The sequence below is a fragment of the Podarcis filfolensis genome, assembly GCF_964270895.1.
Source record: "Podarcis filfolensis genome assembly, chromosome: 4".
Taxonomy (NCBI): domain Eukaryota; kingdom Metazoa; phylum Chordata; class Lepidosauria; order Squamata; family Lacertidae; genus Podarcis; species Podarcis filfolensis.
In genome coordinates this window covers 65,216,341-65,234,604 of record NC_139607.1, presented here as the reverse complement: position 1 = coordinate 65,234,604, position 18,264 = coordinate 65,216,341, and the positions used below count along the sequence as shown (strand labels likewise).

The following is an 18,264-nucleotide window of genomic DNA, read 5'->3' as shown; positions in this document are numbered from 1 at the left end:
CTGAACTTGTACAGCACCATAAATCCGGTGCTCATGGTTTAGCAGGCAGCATTTTGCCTCATGTTCCTAAGGGGTAGTGTGCTTTTATTTTGTTTTATTTCATTGCTAAAAGCTTGCCTCAAGGATGGGACTGTTTTTAGATTGTGTCTGGTTGTTAAGTGTGGCAGCCTGCCATCCATGGCCTACTGACTCTGAAGCTGACTGGATCAAGTGTAGTGTATGAGGGATGCTGTGGGCTCTTATGGGGACCCCAAAAGTGAAGCAGTTGAGCAGGCTCTGGCAGCCAGGTGCCCTCCACATGTTTTGGACTACCATCAGCCTCAGCCCCACATCATTCTGCAGAGAAATAGGTTGGTGAAGGTTGCCATAAAGCCATATGTCTGATGGCCATGACCTAGTCAGGCTTGTTTCTTTCAGCCATTTCTTCCTACTTGGATTCCCACCTGCTTTTCCGTTTAACTTCCTGCCGGTACTACTGAGTTTCTGCTCCCTGTGTGAGCTTTCCCCATATCCCTTTAGTGTACTCCATTTCTCGGTTTTGCTCTGTGTTTTCCTCAGTCCTCTCCTGTAACTACGTTACCTCGGGTTTCTGTATTTCTCTCCCCTAGCCTCAGGGCTTTCTTCTCCCCCACCACTGTTTATTGCTCTCCCATTTATTGAGAACAAGGGTATCTTACTTTATGAATAAAAACCCAGCAAAGACAAAAAGCGAAGAAAACAGCAACAAAAGTAAACAGCTATAAAGGGAGGGGGGGTTCTCCTATATGCGCTTCTCATACCTTGCCAGCACAGCTCTTCTTGCTTCTAACAATCTCCAGAGCCACCAATGTATCTTTATTTAAATATCCATTCATTGATATTGTTATATTGCCTTTATATAAGCTGTGTAGGTATTCTTATTATATTGTGATATATGGTTTTTTATATACATAGATAAATAATGGTTGTTGCAAGAAGCACATTGTACATTGGGACTGGGACATTCAGAAGTTTCTCACATTTAACAGATGAAAATAGGAACATTGTGGTACACCTTTTTCACAACACCAAAAATGCATTGCCTGGGTTCTCCCACAACTGTTGAGACTCTTTCTTGTACCTGTGGTGTGCTGTGTTGGCTTTCTTTGCAGCAGCCAGCCTCTCCACAGGCTGCTGAAGCAGGTACCGTATATTCGGAAACTGGTTGCAATTTTTATAAAGCAGCTACAACCCAAGGACATTTGGCAGTGCTTACAATTTGGGCAGGGTGCAAGACCTCTTGAAATAATGAATTTAGACATAGCCTGGGTTTGTTCGCATAGCAGAAGCCAACTCCAATGCAGGCATGCAGGCATGATCGCACCATTTTAAAATCCAAGTATCTGGGCCTCCAAGTATCCCCAAATGCCAAATAAGAAAGTGATTTTCCAGAAACATCATCAGAAAAGCAAGGACTATCTTTAGTGGCTGGGGAAACCCAGCCTGATGGGCAGGGGATAAGTTGTTGTTGTTGTTGTTGTTGTTGTTGTTGTTATTATTATTATTATTATTATTATTGAAACACTGCTTTTAAATATCTTTTAATTTTATCAGAAAAGTTGCCTGTGAACACTCTGTATTTCTGTCAATACATAAAATGTTTATGAACATTCTAAGCAGGGGTGGCTAACCTCCAGATTTTGTTGGACTACAACCCACATCAGCCTTTGTTTGTTGTGATGTTACTACACTAACAAAGACGTGTATCTAAGTGTTCCCTCAATGCAGTGCTTTTTTCTGGGGGTACGCAGGGGTACACATACACCTAAACATTTTTTGAATCTTTGTACTTTTGTCCACTTACTGTAATTATTTTTCCTGATTTGAATTACAAAATGTTGATTTTCTTGAGTCAAAATGAGAGTACCCCTAAACTTTTTTTTTTTTAGAAAAAAGCACTGTCTCAGTATATTGATGTACATGGAGAGTCCCTTCATGTATGGGACATTTAAACTGATTTTTTTCCCCTTTCCATTGAAGTAAATGGCAGACTTTTATAGTAAACTAGTCCACAGCAAACAGAAGGATCATGACTTCTAATTATTCACGGATAACTCTTGGGGTAGGCTAAGATTATTATTTTAAAAAAATTAACCTGCTAAATCCAATACAAATTTGTTCTTCCTCTTTCCCCTCTTTTAATGTACAAAATAGGAAGCTTATTTCTGCACTTTCAAACCTTAGAAAGGCCAACTTCCACACTCAGTGTATTAATGTAAATTTTTAAATCCCCTTTATACTTTTTGTTATGCTTTTGGATTAGGCTCTTTTGGAAAACAGGCAGCTATTTGGGGCTTCTGAATATATTCTGAATGCACTGTTTTCTTCAGGCAGAACAATTTGCACAGCGGTAAAAATTATAGTTAAAAATACTAACCCTGGGTAGGCATCTATTATACCCATTATCCTAGAAAAGTTTCTATGCAAATATTGTCAAAGATTTCAGCATAGCAGGAACATTTTCTAAGCCTTTAGAGTTGTTTTGGTAGAAAATACTGCTAGTGAAAGTTGAAATAAAAAAAGCTGTATTGTTAGGAGGTCCATATTTTCCCCATTTTAATTGCCTAATGGTACTTGCCAAAGAGACTGTAATTTTATTCAGCTGTGTAGCTTACTTTATAAAGCTTCAGCTCTTAGTTGTCATTATTTTTTGAAGAATAAATTGACACCAAAGAATAAATTGTGTGTGCAAACTTGATGATCACACTAGGATGACTTTACTATCAGAAAGTCTGGGTACAAGAGCTAGACTAGTTCAGCCATCCTCAACCTGATGCCCACTAGCAGGGGCTGGTGATTGTTGTAGTCTAAAAACATCTAGCAGGCACCATGTTCAGAAAGTTTCTTCTAGATCCAGGGAGAGGATAGCTTAGAACACATATCAAAAAAAATTAGTCTTCTGAGCACATATTTAGGACTATGACCTAATAATGTAATGGGAATACTGAGCAAACATCCATAGACCAACCTGTATGTCCTTGTGGAGTTGCTTTACTTAGATATGAAATGTCTTTTTAGCAACTCTAGGCAGTAGAGCAGTTAGGTAATTTTTAGTCTGGACTCAGTGATCTTACAAAGCCTCCCTCTGTGCTCTTCTATGTTATCAGTGATACAAAACAGTTATTTCTAGTGTTCACCAAAGACATACTTGGTGAATATTCAGCAGCATCCTGTTTGGCTTTGGGATGTAAAAGCCATTCCATGTATTGCTTGCCTCATCACTCCTTTTATACTAGGATGAGGAGTAAAGGTAAAGGTAAAGGTTCCCCTGACAGTTAGGTCCAGTTGCAGATGACTCTGGGGTTGTGCGCTCATCTCACTTTATAGGCCGAGGGTCGGTGTTTGTCCGCAGACAGCTTAACCAATTAGTCCAGGATGTGTTTTGCTCTCTTAGTTGTGGAGGTTTACTATAACTGGACAGCTTGTAGGTTCATAACCCACTTGTCTTGTATTACATTTTCCTAATCAATACCTTTGTGATTTGGTTCTCTAATTATGTCACATTTTATTATTCAAACATCATACATTGACTTATAACAAACTTTCCCTGACGAATAAGCAAGCCAGAGACTTACTATAGAGATTAGACTTTATGGTCACCTAATGCTGCTGTTGAACTGTCATTTCTACTTAGAGAAATATTAGGTGCATAATGTATTATCTACAGAGGCTTACAGTTTAAAATAAATTGCTGAAGACAAAACTCACTACCCTTGGGTCTTCCAAAACTGAACTTTATTTTTCTCCATAGAGCAATTAGACACTTTTTCAAAGTTCCACAAAATACCAAAAACTACGTTGGATGAATAATGCAAATAAAAGCATTTTTACCGGCAATTTAATTGCCTTTGCGGCTCATCCTAGTTTGTGTGTTCCTTCTTCAGTCACACTCATCCATGCAAAATTTTGGATGTTCTTAGTAGAGCTGCCTCCTATGTTATGGAGCAGAGGCAAAATAGATTATGCCTCTCTCGTTATAATCTAGTTCAGTACCTTTTAAAGGAGTCAGCATGCGTTTAACTATCTTAAAAACATAAGAAGATCCCAGCTGAATCAGAACAATCCCATCCAGTTTAGCATCCTAGTCTCACATTGGCCAGCCAGATGGCTATGGAAAGTTCACTAGCAGGACATGAGTGCAACAGCACTTTCCCCAGTTGTGCTCCCACCTACCAAGGAACTGATACTTATTAGTCTAAACCCCTTTTAAAGGAACTGATACCTATTTGTCTAAATCCCTTTTAAAGCCATAAATCCCTTTTAAAGCCATTGATATGCCTCATGGTAACAAATTTCATAAAAAAATTCTGTGTGAAGAATAATTTCCTTTTGTCTGTGCTGAATCTTCCACACTAAGCTTCATTTGATGACCCTGATGACCCATATGAAAGAGGGAGTAAATGATTCCCTATCCACTTTCTCTACAGCAGGGGTTGGCAAGATTTACCTCTCCTGGGCTGCTTCACTCCAGTGGAGATCCCTCCATGAGCTGGATCGCGCCCGCCCACCCACGATTTCCAGCCTCTGTGTCTTCACAGGTGTGATTTCCGGTGTCTGCGTCTACACAGACGGGATTTCCAGTGCCACAGAAGTGAGTCCCTGCCCCACACTGCACCGCTTAATGCAGCCCATGGGAACTTGCCAAGCAGGCGGCTCAGTTTGGGGCAGCTCGTGGGCCAATTAAATGACCCCCGTAGGCCACTTGTGGCCTATGGGCCTTAAGTTGCCGACCTCTGCTCTACAGCATGCCTCATTTTATACTACATCATTCATTTACACAGCTCTATCATGCCCCCTCTGTACTTGCCTTTTTTCTAAATTAAAAAGCCCCAAATGTTGCAACCTTTCTTCATAGAGTTGTTCCACCTAGTAATAATGTTAGACACCCTTTTCTGAACCATTTCCAGCTCTACAATATCCTTATTGATATAAGGCAAACAGAACTGTACATAGCATTCCAACTGCAGTCACGTCATGAATTTGTATAACAGCATTAGGTTGTAGAGGGCCAGTGTGGTATAGTGGTTAAGAGCAATAGACTCGTAATCTGGGGAACTGGGTTTGCATCTCCGCTCCTCCACATGCAGCTACTGGGTGACCTTGGGCCAGTCACACTTCTTTGAAGTCTCTCAGCCCCACTCACCTCACAGAGTGTTTGTTGTGGGGGAGGAAGGGAAAGGAGAATGTTAGCCACTTTGAGACTCCTTCGGGTAGTGATAAAGTGGGATATCAAATCCAAACTCTTCTTCTTCTTCTTCTTGGCAGTTTTATACTGTAACCAGCTTAGCGGTCTTTTGTTCCACTAAGCGGTATATAAATGTGGTTAAAATAAATTTGCAGGTTCTTTCCTAATGATGCCTAACACGTAATAAAATTCACAGCTACCATACTGTGGATCAACATTTTCATACAGCTATTAACCATGGCCCAAAATCTCTCTCATGCAGTCACTGCCATTTCAGGCCCAGAAACATATATAGTGGTACCTCAGGTTAAGTACTTAATTTGTTCCGGAGGTCCGTTCTTAACCTGAAACTGTTCTTAACCTGAAGCACCACTTAACTAATGGGGCCTCCTGCTGCTGCCGTGCCGCTGCTGCCCGATTTCTGTTCTCAACCTGAAGCACTATTTCTGGGTTAGCGGAGTGTGTAACCTGAAGCGTATGTAACCCAAGGTACCACTGTATATGAAGTTAATATATTTCCACCCCAGTGGGCATCACTTTACACTTGCTTTCACTGAATCACATTTACCATTTTAATGCCTTTCCACCCAGTTTGGAGAGAGAATTTTGGAGCTGTTTGCAATCTCTTTTTGTTCTTGACAGCCTCTATCATTTGGTGTCATCAGCCAGCTTGCTCACCTTGCTGCTCATGCCTAACTCCAGATCATTTATGAACAAGCACAGTTCCCAGTACTTATCTTAAGAGGACTCCACTTCTTATATTTCTCTGTTGTGCACATTAGAAAATAGTAGCAGAAACGTATATACTTTGCTGATACGGAAAACAAAGAGATTAGGTTAGGTTCAAAATGGCAGTCAAAACTCAGGTGGGAGTTATGCACAACCACGGGCGTTTTGAATATTCTTACTTTGCAGCAAGTCATCAGCACTTTAAATTAGAAACATGGTTTGCTTGTTCCAATGGGCAAGTGGAAACTTCCACACCTGGGTTTTATACATTGAGCTCTTACCTGTGTGCTATTGGTGCTTTAGATGTAAGGTCACATAGGAGGAGCCCATGCCTTGCCCCCTTCCCACAACAGCGTCTCCCTGTAATGGAAGCGGTGTTGCTGTGGAAAGAAATCATAGCATGGGGCTTCTTCCCATGTCCTTGAACTTTTAGAAAGGAAGGAGGAGGAGCCTTATTGCAGAGGCTGATGTAAGAATGGGCATTCATTGTCACTGAACTGCCCTTCTTTCTTCTTTGGTTATGGTTTTTCAACTTCACTTTGTATTTCTGTGTTAATGTGTTATGTTTTAATACTAACCTCAGAACATGCCAATCTTTTTTCTTATTTTTGTAGAAAGTAAATGTTTGCTATAAGTAAGTTTCATTATCTGAGATATGCAAAAAAATCAAAGCAGCTGTTATTTACACACAAGTTGTAAACCTATAAGAGGTTTTTTTCATGTCTGTATAAAGTGGGTTTTTCTTTCAACTAATTAACCTTTTATTTATTTCTAGTTGTATTGCTTGATACAACCTCTGCAATTGGAGAGCTAGGATGGAAAACCTATCCTCTAAATGGGGTAAGTCTATCTATTTAGTCTATCTATTTAGATTTTAAATTTTTAAAATAAAGTTTTAAAATAAAGTCAAACAAATAGGCAGTAACTTTGAGGACTAATGCAGTAGGGACAAGTGTACTCAGCTCAATGAAAAACTGGGATTTAGTAAATATTTCTAATAATAGAACTGCATACATAAAAGGCTATACATACAAAACAGCATAAATATTTATGACAGTTAGGATTTTTGTTGTTAAGGTGTGAATATATTTTTTGCAACCTTGCGAAAATTATGATTTACTGTTTTAAAAAGTATATGAATGAAACTGAATGTTATACTTCAGATCATATTGAGCATGATTTAAAATGTATATTAGGGCTATCTGAAAAGTATAAATAAGAAATTTCCCTACTTGCTGTTAAGAATATGAATGTTACCTAGATTTTGTTTTGTCAGGTTTAAAAGTTCATTATTGCAAACATTAACCCCAGTTCAATGAACCATCTGCAGAACAGGGTCCCATTGCTAGCCATGGAAGTCATGGATCAGCAAATGCAAGCTGTTGCTTAACAAGGGGAAAGCCCTAGCTGCACTTGCATTAGTCAGCTGTTGGATTCTGGCCGTGATGTTATGCAAATATAAAATACTGAGGATACAAATTGTTGGGAGTGCTTTATGAAGCCTCAGCTGTCATAGCTGGTGAACTGCTAGTCTTGCCACATTTTGTTATAAGTTATTGCAACACTCCTATTTGTAGAAATGAAACAAAGTTTGAGACTACTATGGGTATGCAATGAACCCATGGAGTGATTCTGTACACCTGTTTCAATCTTGGTAGAGACAATATATAAACATGATGGCTCCAGTAAATAAAATATGAACAGCAAAATAATCAGATCTAGCCTAGCCTTTTTTCAGTAGATCCATTCCCTCCTTCTCGGACAGGAGGCTTTGCAGGCGAGCCCTGGGGTTCCTCTGTGAACTGGCCTATTACAGGCTAGCTCGTCCTTCTGCTGCAAAATTGGCCAATGGTGGCAGGAATTAGAGGACATTCCCCTGGGCATGGGACCAACTAACCAATAACGGCACTTGGCCCCACGCCCAGGGCAAAAATAATTTCCCAGCCTGCTGGGCCTTTTGGCTTCTCTCTTGGCTCCTGTTGTTCAAGGATCCTTCCAGGACTGCCAACTTGACTAAAATATTGGGGTGGCCCAGGTAAGCCCTGCCCCACATAATCAATCACATGACACAGCGCACGCACACACTACTTGAATGGCAATGCCCATCAACTTGGGGGGGGGGCCTCCTCAAATATTTTATTGGGGAGGGGTGAAGGGACCTCAGCCCCTAGGAGTTGGATCCTACAGCTCCTTTTGACGTTATATTACTGGTGTATAAGCCACTGCAGTATGTGGTCTACTCACTGTGGTCAGGTAATGTCAAAAGTAATGTCATGTGAGAATGACAAGTCCATGATGTGGCCCCTTCAGATTCTAGCATTGTTGAAATTTTCATAATGGGCACCTCTGGTGAACCACTTATCTCCAGCTTTGCTTATGTGAACTCAATCTTATGGCACTATTAAGGTATGAAGGGATAATTTAAAAGGTCTTGGAATCAGCTTCTGATTGGCAAATGGAAGTACCGTAACTTCCTGCAGAAAAGAATATTGACAGTCCACATGCTTTTCTGTGCATAGCAATACCTATAAAACTAGGCCCTATATGTTTACAGCTGGAAGTAAGTGGCAGGAGTGCTCTCATGATTGAAACATAAAGGTGGGAGCAGCTGTAAATTCATAATTCAATTTGATTGGTGCATGTGAGAGATTGAGAAAAGGAGATCCCCTCCCCCCCCCCCCCAGAAATCATTAGTTCTTCACTTCAGAGATCAGGTTACGCTTTCCACTTGGCTAGTTCACTTAACAGCACATTGGAGGAACTTGTATAGTTCAACTTTTAATTAAGATGCAATATATTTAAGCACTTAATCCATTTTATAGATTAGCTTCTTATCCTGAGAACTCTTTAAATTAAGCAATTCTGTTGGCAGTATATAATTTATTTTTATGTGTTGTGTTGCCTTTTCAATGCTGAGTTTTTATGACGATGCTTGAGATGGTGCAAAATAATCAGAGATGTGGGGCACATATCACCATGCAACTCCTTTTCAATTTAGTGAGTTTTGTGCAGCAGAACGTCCTGCTTGGTTGTGTGCACAAAGTATTGAAAGTGGTTTAATTTTTGTTTCCTCCTTTGGCTCTTTTTTCCTAGGAATATATATTATATTTCCTCAATACTGAAATATATATTTTTTAAAGTTCTTTTAGTGACTCTGCCCTTAGGGACTTTAAGCAATATGGCATTTCTTCATCTTAGACTGTTTTCAAGTTTATGGATTTAATTTTTCAAGGTTTTACAACCCTTTTTATTCTCGGGTTGTATTTCCAGTCTATTAATAAGTACAATTTACATTTGCAGTCCTCTGTATTTTATATTTTTAACTCTGAAATGTGTTTTCCTTGGAAAACAGAGAGAAAACAAGATGTGGTATACTGTATTTATTATTATATTCATCTGCAGAATCCTTCTTAAAATCAATAGGATGATAAGAGGCAGATGACTCCAACTTTTTAAACTAATTCAGCTTCATTTGAGATTAAAAGTCCCACCAGATTACTCCTTAATTGATGCTGGTAGTAGCCAGATGAAACTGGGTGTTTTGAAGGAGATGGCAGAGCTAGGGTCAAAGAGCCACTGCATTCTAAACCAGTCAAGTTAATGGCAATGAGCCTAATTTAGGCCTATTGGCCTGCAGTTAGAATTATACAGTACTAACACTCACCTTCCACTCAGATTGGCAGAAGTAACAGGGCTCTGAAGGCGGCAGAGATTCCACTGCTCTTTACTGATAAAATAAAATAAAATACAATTTGTAATGTAAATTACCAAAGACTTGCTCAGAAGGGAATGGGAAATGAAAATATATTGAGATAGAGGGAGAAATATGGGATAATGAACAAAAAATGGCTGCTTAGTGTACAAGGGGAAAGAGGTGACGTGCTGATGTTGAAAGTCTGAGAGGGAGACTAAATTAGAGAAATGAAAGAGCATGATATTACTTTCTTACATTTATCCTTCCTTTATTATTTATCCAAAGCATGCCAAAGGGTGGGAATCCTCAGTATTGGCACCTAAAGGGAACTTCCGTGTGAACGTAAGGGCAGGGTGATATAATCTTTTCTTTTCAAAATGGGGTGGAGTGTTAGCCAATAACCAGTTTCCTGATTTGGACATAATGGAAAGGTATAGTTAACAGAACACATGAATAGAGGAGCAAAGCAGCTGTGTGTGGGGAGAACAAGGCTAATTTACATCTTGGATTATTAAACTGAGAGATGACTGCTGAAACACAACCATTCTGTTGAAAGCCTGAGGAACCTCCACCCCACACACCTAATTAGAACTAGCAGGGGTCCTAATTTGGCCACCAAGGAAGTTTTCCCCAAGCCATGCCTACATCCTCCACATCTGGCATTTTATATGAATTGGGCTGCAGCCACACACAGAGAGACCAAGAAGAAAATTTATCAGCATTTTTTTTTGAGAGGTGAAAGTTTAATACCACCAGTGAGTGATAGAAGTTATTTCAGCTGCTAAGAGAGTCTGTTAGTCTTGTTTGAAATTCACTAATATTAATTAAACCCTAGAAGTGAGCATTAAAAATAGCTCTGAATAGGTCTATATGAATAACTGAATTCGGCATATTCTGTTTCTTTGTAAAAATTAGAGGCATACATTTCTGAAAACTGTCAAGTTTAGACCCTTATGTTGATTATATGACTGCTCTTTAAAATGATACCCAGACATTCTGTTTTATTATTTCCACCCATCTGAAGAAATTAATGAAAACCCAGTAACAAATTCCTATACTTGATTCTGGGGGGAAACAAGCAAATTAGAGAAGACCAAACTGCTTGCTACTCCCCACTATTCCAACAGCTTCCTCACTACCTTCAGTGTCTTCTTTCTCCCCCAAATCTGTACTCTCTATTATCATTTATCACTTCTGAATAGGTGGGGGGGATATCATGTATATTAGATAAAGCTTCAGAACTGCTGGAAAGAGCTATGAAGGGTTTGCTTTCTGGTGTGCTGCTTCGCTCAGTGTTTGAAGTGACAATTTTCCGCATGTTTCAATCATTTGTTATTTTCTCACTTTTATAATTCCATAAGCAGGAGTTGGGCTCAGTATTTCAGAAAAGGGCCCGGAAAGTTATTTGTCTTTGGACCTACTAAAATCAGAAGGCCATTTCATGAAATGTGCATGTAGGCTGTGTGGTAATACTGTCATGAGAGAGAGAGAGAAACATCTTTGAAAGATCAGGTTTATCTTTAGAACTGTGTTAATCAGAAATAAGGTGTAGTCAGTTATGGATTTGGAAGAAATAGGTAGTACCTGGCAATTCTGTATAACAGTGGTTTCTGGTGTATTGAAACTCCATTCATGTGATTCTTGCCTAGAGTTGACATTTTGTGATCCAGGTGCATAACTTTCAAATATCCTTATGTGAGAGATAAATGGACATAGGAAGCTGCCTTATACTGACTTTATCCAGTGGCCTACCTTAGCTCAGTAATGACTATGCTGACTGGCAGCTGTCTATACTGTAAGGTTCCACTGTTTCCTTCAAGTGTTTCCTTTCCAGTCCTATTGTCTGCTACCTCCCTTACCGACCATGGTCAAGAGCAGAGTGGTGAGCAAGTCAAGGGCAGGAGTAAGTCCACCTAAAGTTGCTACTTTTCATTCTTTCCTCAGCAGGATCGCTCTGTCTTAAACAGGTTGAAATATATCAGGCAGCACTTTTCCCTGAATGGAAATGCAGTAGTGGAGAAAGCTGAATTTTGGCTGTTACGCAGCTTTTATTTATTGTTCAAATAAATACATAAGATAAATAAGACTAGTTCAAGGTAGCTAACACAAAACAAGATGTCAAAGCAACATAAACATGCAAAAGTAAAAAACTTGAAACATGAAGCTAAGACCAGTAGAATAAAAAAGAAATCATCCAACTAAAGCCAATTTCAGCAGAGCTTTTCTTTTCTGTTTTAAGTCTCAGCAAATAAAAACACTTATGAACCAATGCTGTTTATAAGAAAAAGGAATGTTGGGTTTTTTGTTTGCTTTACTGCCCAGTAAAGGGACATTAGCAAAGAGGCAAAACAGACATCCCTTAGAAGTTCCAGAGCTTAGGTGCAGCCACTGAAAGAGCCCACTCCCTACATTCCCTACAACCACATGTTCACCTCAGGAAGTTGGGGCATTCAAGAGGCCTCCACTGAAGATTTAGCAGGTTAATATTAAAGGAATAAGAGCCTTGCTAGGACAAGAGATGCTAAATTTACTCTCACTGTAGCTTCAAAAGCCATAGCTTTCATCTCAGTGGAATTTGAAGTTTACATTTTCAAGGCTATCTTTACAAAGGGAAGGGCAACAAACAGTATTTTATTTTTAAATGAATGCTGAGCCTGGAATCCACATGGTGCCAGTGTTAAACGGGGAGTTTCTTGTGAATCTTCCAGCACATCAGTAAGCTGTGCTTACTTTTTTATATGCACACCTGTGTCTAAAATAGCTAATTAGAACACATCTGCATTGAACAGTCTAGTGTGAGCACCCCAGATTGTTTGGCTACAGCAGGACTCCCGAGAACATGTAATCCCTGTGATTGCAGCTATTGTAAATGCTTCCTTGTCAGTTAGCAAGCTTCCGATGAAATTAACCACAGATGTAATTACTTCACTTCATAAATGTATTCCACTCCCTGGTGAGCTCTTCTAAGGCTTTGAATAATTTCCAGTTGCTGATTTATTTATTTATTTATTTAAAAGTTTGAGGAAGGAGTCTGTGGTGCTAAATTTATCATACTATGCAAACAGTTGTTTCATATTGTTGATTTTGAGGATTTTGTGGTTTGTTGCTTGCTTCCAGTTGATGTATGATTTTGCTCTTTCCTTTTATAATGATTCACAGTATATTTTTCACTCAACCATAGAATATTTGTCTTTTCCTAAAGCAATTTGATAACATTGTTAGGCTCTCTGGCATCTCACTTTCGCTCTTCCCCTCTCCCTCTCTTTGCATTGTTTATCTCATAGCTGTCAGTCCACTAGCAGTTTGTTAGCTATGATCATTTGTCTTGAAGTGATACATGTTTGTAGCTTCTCAAGGCTTTTAGGGCCAAACTAGATGTATCATTAGAAACCACACCATGAATTTTCCTTCTGAAACAACAAGTGTGGACACTTTGCACTGCTGATGAAAGTCACACCTCCCCATGTGGCTTCTTGGGACATATTTAGTGGCATGTCTGATTTCATCCTTAGACAATGGCCAATCTGGGAGGACACACTCTGCATTGACCCTGATGGGCCAAGATTTGCTTGCAGACCAGAGGTTCCTTGCCTCTGATGTAGGTCACTCCCTTATTGAAAGGCAATATGTCCTTTGTTTAAAATTGTGGTAGGAACGTGCAGCTTCAATTGCAAGTAGCCTTCAGTGTCCAAAAACACTATGCACATTACAGCCCACTCTTGTTCTCCAGATTGCATTTCTGACATCACTTCTCTCTCTCTCTCTCTCTCTCTCTCTCTCTCTCTCTCTCTGTGTGTGTGTGTGTGTGTGTGTGTGCATGCTCAATTCTATTCTGTTTGCTAAAAGAAATTTATTTGGTTTGAATATTCACCCAGTTGGAAAAGTACAGTTTGTATGTTTATAGTCATACAGACAATAGTGAAAAGGGCAGTAAGTGTAAAGAATAAGAAGTCTACTTGAATATTTGAAATCTTGGGAAAGATGGGAAATGAGCTTGTATACTGAACATAAAGTCAATGTTTATGGAAATTCATATCTGTATATGTTCTGATATATTGTAGAGGCTAGGGAAGTACCACTAACAGTAATTTTATTCAGAATCACCCCCTGAAGCTATCAAGTGGAGTAGTTGCATGTCACTGCCTCAGAAATGTTTCAGAAATTGCCATGTTTCCACAGATATCGTGATGCAGGAGCAAAGTTCAAGCACTTGTCATTAGAGATTCTGTTATTTTCAAAAAGACTCAAACTCTCCTTTTAGCCACAAAGTTGGCACCTTATACCTAAGTGTCTAACTATGTTAAATGTAGCACTACAGCATTGTATGTATCAAATCTGAAGAACCATTGAGTACCAGGCTCAAAAAATAAATACACATTTTTGTGATTTTCATTATCTCATCCATCCACATAGGTAAGTTGTTAAGATTTTTATTCTACAAATTGGTGAGGCTGAGATATAAAAGATTGTCCCATACCATTTAGTACATCAAGGGTTGTTCTGGAATTCTCTCTCATATTTGGGAATAGCAGCCTGTCCACTTGGTAGCAGAGAATGCCTGTGTAACTGAAGCTACCTACTCTAAAAAAAATTTAAAATGATGTTGTTACATTAAGAACTGGGCAGCCTGGATTCAAATATGCTAGCTCCTGCAGTTTCTGAGTTGCTCCGTATTTTAAAATTAAAACTATTTTATTATTATTTTATAATCTGTAAAGGTTATTTCCCCACTTTAAATTAAAATTTAATTTATTATTATTATTATTATTATTATTATTATTATTATTATTATTATTTGTTTCATGTGAGCTGCCCTGAAAGCTTTTTTTGTCATGAAACTGAAGGGCACATTTAAGAATTTTAAAGAAAGCAAAACCAAATCAATGCTTGTTGCCAAACTGAAGGGCACTGCTTGTAGAAGGGACCCGCCTAAGGAGGTCAAAGGAGATGTACTGTGGGAAGGGGAAGAGGGAGGAAGGCAGGCAGCGGGGGAAGGGAGGGAGCAAGCAACAAGCTGAGGGAACTGCTGGCTTCCCTGAACAGCCTACAGACTTAGACATCAACAAAAACCTAGTGTGCGAGTTGCTGCAGGCACTGACTTACATCTGAACACTAGAGACACAAACCTTGTCCTACTCATCTGATGACATCTGCAGCACTAGTATGGAGGCCATCCAACAGTTTCTGTGTAGAAAATTAGGAACTGAGTTGGAAAGCGACCTAAGAGAGACTTTGGTGGATGGAGTCAGCAGGATGGTAACAAAATATGCAGAGAATGAAGCTGAATGACAGACAAAAAAATCAGGTGATACCAGACTGGGAGTGTAATTAATGTTGCAGAAGACAGAATTGGGATTCAAACTGACCTTAACAAATTGGAGAACTGGGTCAAAACTAACAAAATGAATTTCAGTAGTGACAAATGTAAGGTTCTGCACATAGGCAGGAAGAAACAGATGTACAAATATAAGGGGGGCCACGTGGCTTACTAGTAGTACATGTGAAAAGGATCTAGCGGTCTTAGTGAACCACAAGGTTAACATGAGTTAACAGTGTGATGCAGCAGCAAAAAAAACTAATGCTATTCCAGGCTGCATAAACAGAAGTATAGTGTACAGAGGTAATAGTACCTCTGTATTCTGCCTTGGTGAGACCACACCTGAAATACTGTGTCCAGTTCTGGGTGCCACAACTTAAGAAGTATAAATTGACAAGCTGGAACGTGTGCAGAGGAGGATATCAGGATGATCAGGGGTCTGGAAACCAAGCCTTATGAGGAATGGTTGAAGGAGCTAGGTATGTTTAGCCTGGAAAAGAGAAGACTGAGAGGAGATATGATAGCCATCTGAAGGGCTGTCACATGGAAGATGGGGCAAGCTTGTTTTCTCCTGCCCTGGAGGGTAGGAGTCAAACCAATGGCTTCAAGTTACAATAAAGGAGATTCTGACTAAACTTAAACATTGGGAAGAACTGTCTTACAGTACAAGCTATGTCACTATGGAATGGACTTCCTCAGGAGGTTGTGGACTCTCCTTCACTGGAGGTTTTTAAGCAAAGCTTGGGTGGTCATATGTCTTGGATGCTTTAGTTGAGATTCCTGCATTGTAGGGGGTTTGACTAGATAACCTTTGGAATCCCTTCCAACTCTACGACTCTTTGACATTTCTGGAGTACAAGAAGCAGAAGTGGCCATGGAGCAGATGCTGGCTGACACGTACAAGAACAAGTTCCTTCAAATGGCCTGCGAGTCACGCCAGCAAGATCTTGACTGTGAATCCTGAAGACCTGCTCCCTGCGTTACAAGCCTTTTTCCCACCTGGTCTGGGAGGGTGGGGCCCTGAATGACTCCAGCTACAAAAGCTGCTAAACACACTCTTGGGCTGTGGTATTGTTTAGGGTGCTTTGTTTGGGTTTTTTGTTGTTAATGATATTAATTTTTATATCTTTAGTTTTAGATCTTATGACTTATGTGGATACTATTTCAATTCGGTTGTGTACTTGTTGATGTGTTGTGTGACTGGACCTAATGGTCAGGGGTCCCTTTACCTTTTTATTTATGAATTTTGTTATGTTTGTGATTATGTTGTAAGTTGCCTAGAGCATGGTTTTAACTATGGGAAAGCAACATAAAAATAAAATGATGGTGATGATGATAAAAACAGGATTAAGATGCACTTGGTGCAGTAAACATCTGGTCCAGTACTGATTCTACTTAGCAACCTCACATATAGCACATATGACCCAATGTTGACTTTATATTAGTTGTTTAAATTCTTCCACAGTGCAGTGTCATTGTGGTCTGAGGCAAATATATCCTCAACCACCACCACCACCACCCGTCCTGCAGAAAAAATCTGCAGCTATGTGGAGCCTTTCACAACTGAGGTGGCATCTATCAGCTGAAGAGTGACTGGCTGGTTCTTGGAAATGTATGGAAACTGGCTGCCTAGTCTGGTGTTGAAGGTTTTTGCCCAATGTATTTCAAGGTCTCTGCACTAATGTCCTTAGAGTTGCACAATATTAAGACCTAGCACTTCATGAACACAATGCCCTATATGGGAAACTTTTCAAGGGTTGCATTAATGGTCAATGACCTATCAGGTAATTATGGATAAAAGCACAGGCTGTCTTTATCCATAGTTCCCAACTTTCTTCATCTTATAGTCTGCACATTTTAAAATTATGTTTAGTTTTGTACAATATGCTCTTACTGTGATTTATATTGTCAATATAAGTAATTAAAAAGAGCAATTAGCACGTAATATATGAATGCAACCAGTTCACTGCACCAGTAGATATTATTGTTTCCCTAATTAGGGCCTTTCTGTGTTGAGAAATATGTTAGTATCCATTTCAAGTCATAATGGCTTAAAGGGGTTGATGGAGTTCCTTTTTAACTCCAGCATAGCTAAAGAGATTGCTTTGGTTCTCTGTTTCATGTGGGATAGCTAAGGGGATTGACTTTAGCTCCCTGATTCTTGCCATGATGATTAAGGGGATTTGCTTAAATACCCCATTTCATGTGGTATAGCTACTGTAAAAGGATTAGCTTTAGATCTCATTTTCATGTGGGATAGCTAAAGGGATTAGCTTTAGCTCCTCATTTCATGCCACAGTAACTAAGGGCATTTACTGGAGCTGCCCATTTAGTTGCTCTAAGGACTCCTGCCTTTTATAACAGCTTTATCTTTTCCTACTAGTATCAGATAAAAATAATCAGGTTGTATGTGTATTTTTATTCCAGTTACCACACACTACATGGCACTTAATTTTTTTTCTTAAAGTGATTAACCTAGCACCTTTTCTGTGTATGGATTTAAAACAAGTCATAGTAGTGCTGACCATTTCTCAGCCGCTTAACAGTGCTTTTTTCCTTTAAAAAATGTTTAGGGGTACTCTCATTTTGACTCAAGAAAATCACCATTTTATAGCTCAAATCAGAAAGAATAAATACAGTGAATGGACAAAAGTACAAATATTCACAAAATGTTTAGGGGGTATGTGTACCCCTGTGTACCCCCCAGAAAAAATGCACTGCTGATTAGACATCCTCCTTTTACACCCTTCCTAGTCTTTGCATTCAGCATACTATATTGTCTGCACTCCCTCTAATGTCTCTTTACTGCACTTCTACGTTCACAAAATCTGCTGTCCAGGTCTTTCTATATCTTATTCGCTCATCCCATAATTCTTGTGCATGTCACTAACTGGAACCTTGTTTTTCTATGTTTAAATATTGGTCCTCACAATATGAATACCAATTTACAACTTTGGGGATTGAGTGTGAAACATAGAAGCTTTCCCTAGGCCATTTCTGGAACTTGATCTCAAATTCTCCCTGACTCCAGTTCCAGTGGTGTATCCATTATTTATTTTTCTCTTTCCTATATGTAGAGATGTTCTCTTTATGTGCCAGTATAGTAAAACACTGGTTCTTTTCTGTGGCATTCTGGGAAACTTTTCCTAGCTACTTCTGAACCTTAAAATCTTTCTCTGCTTCTCTCTCTCATACACACTGTGTAAAGATGTGCCAGGCACACACACAAATTCCATTCTTTGCATTCCACTCTTTTTTCACTCAGGTCACATTAAGTTTACAATGATCTGTTTTCCTTCAGTGTATAATTAATTAGTTGTT

At 39.3% G+C, this 18,264-nt stretch overlaps 1 protein-coding gene across 4 annotated transcripts in view; it reads left to right on the top strand.

Annotated features, from left to right (window-relative positions):
* The window catches only part of EPHA6 (EPH receptor A6), a 344,313-nt gene that overhangs the window by 27,429 nt on the left and 298,620 nt on the right, over positions 1-18,264 (top strand). For all 4 annotated transcript variants that reach the window (XM_083611506.1, XM_083611507.1, XM_083611508.1 and 1 more), the window contains exon 2: positions 6,708-6,772. In XM_083611506.1, coding sequence (XP_083467632.1) covers positions 6,708-6,772 — 65 coding nt within the window. The remainder of the gene's footprint in view (positions 1-6,707; positions 6,773-18,264) is intronic.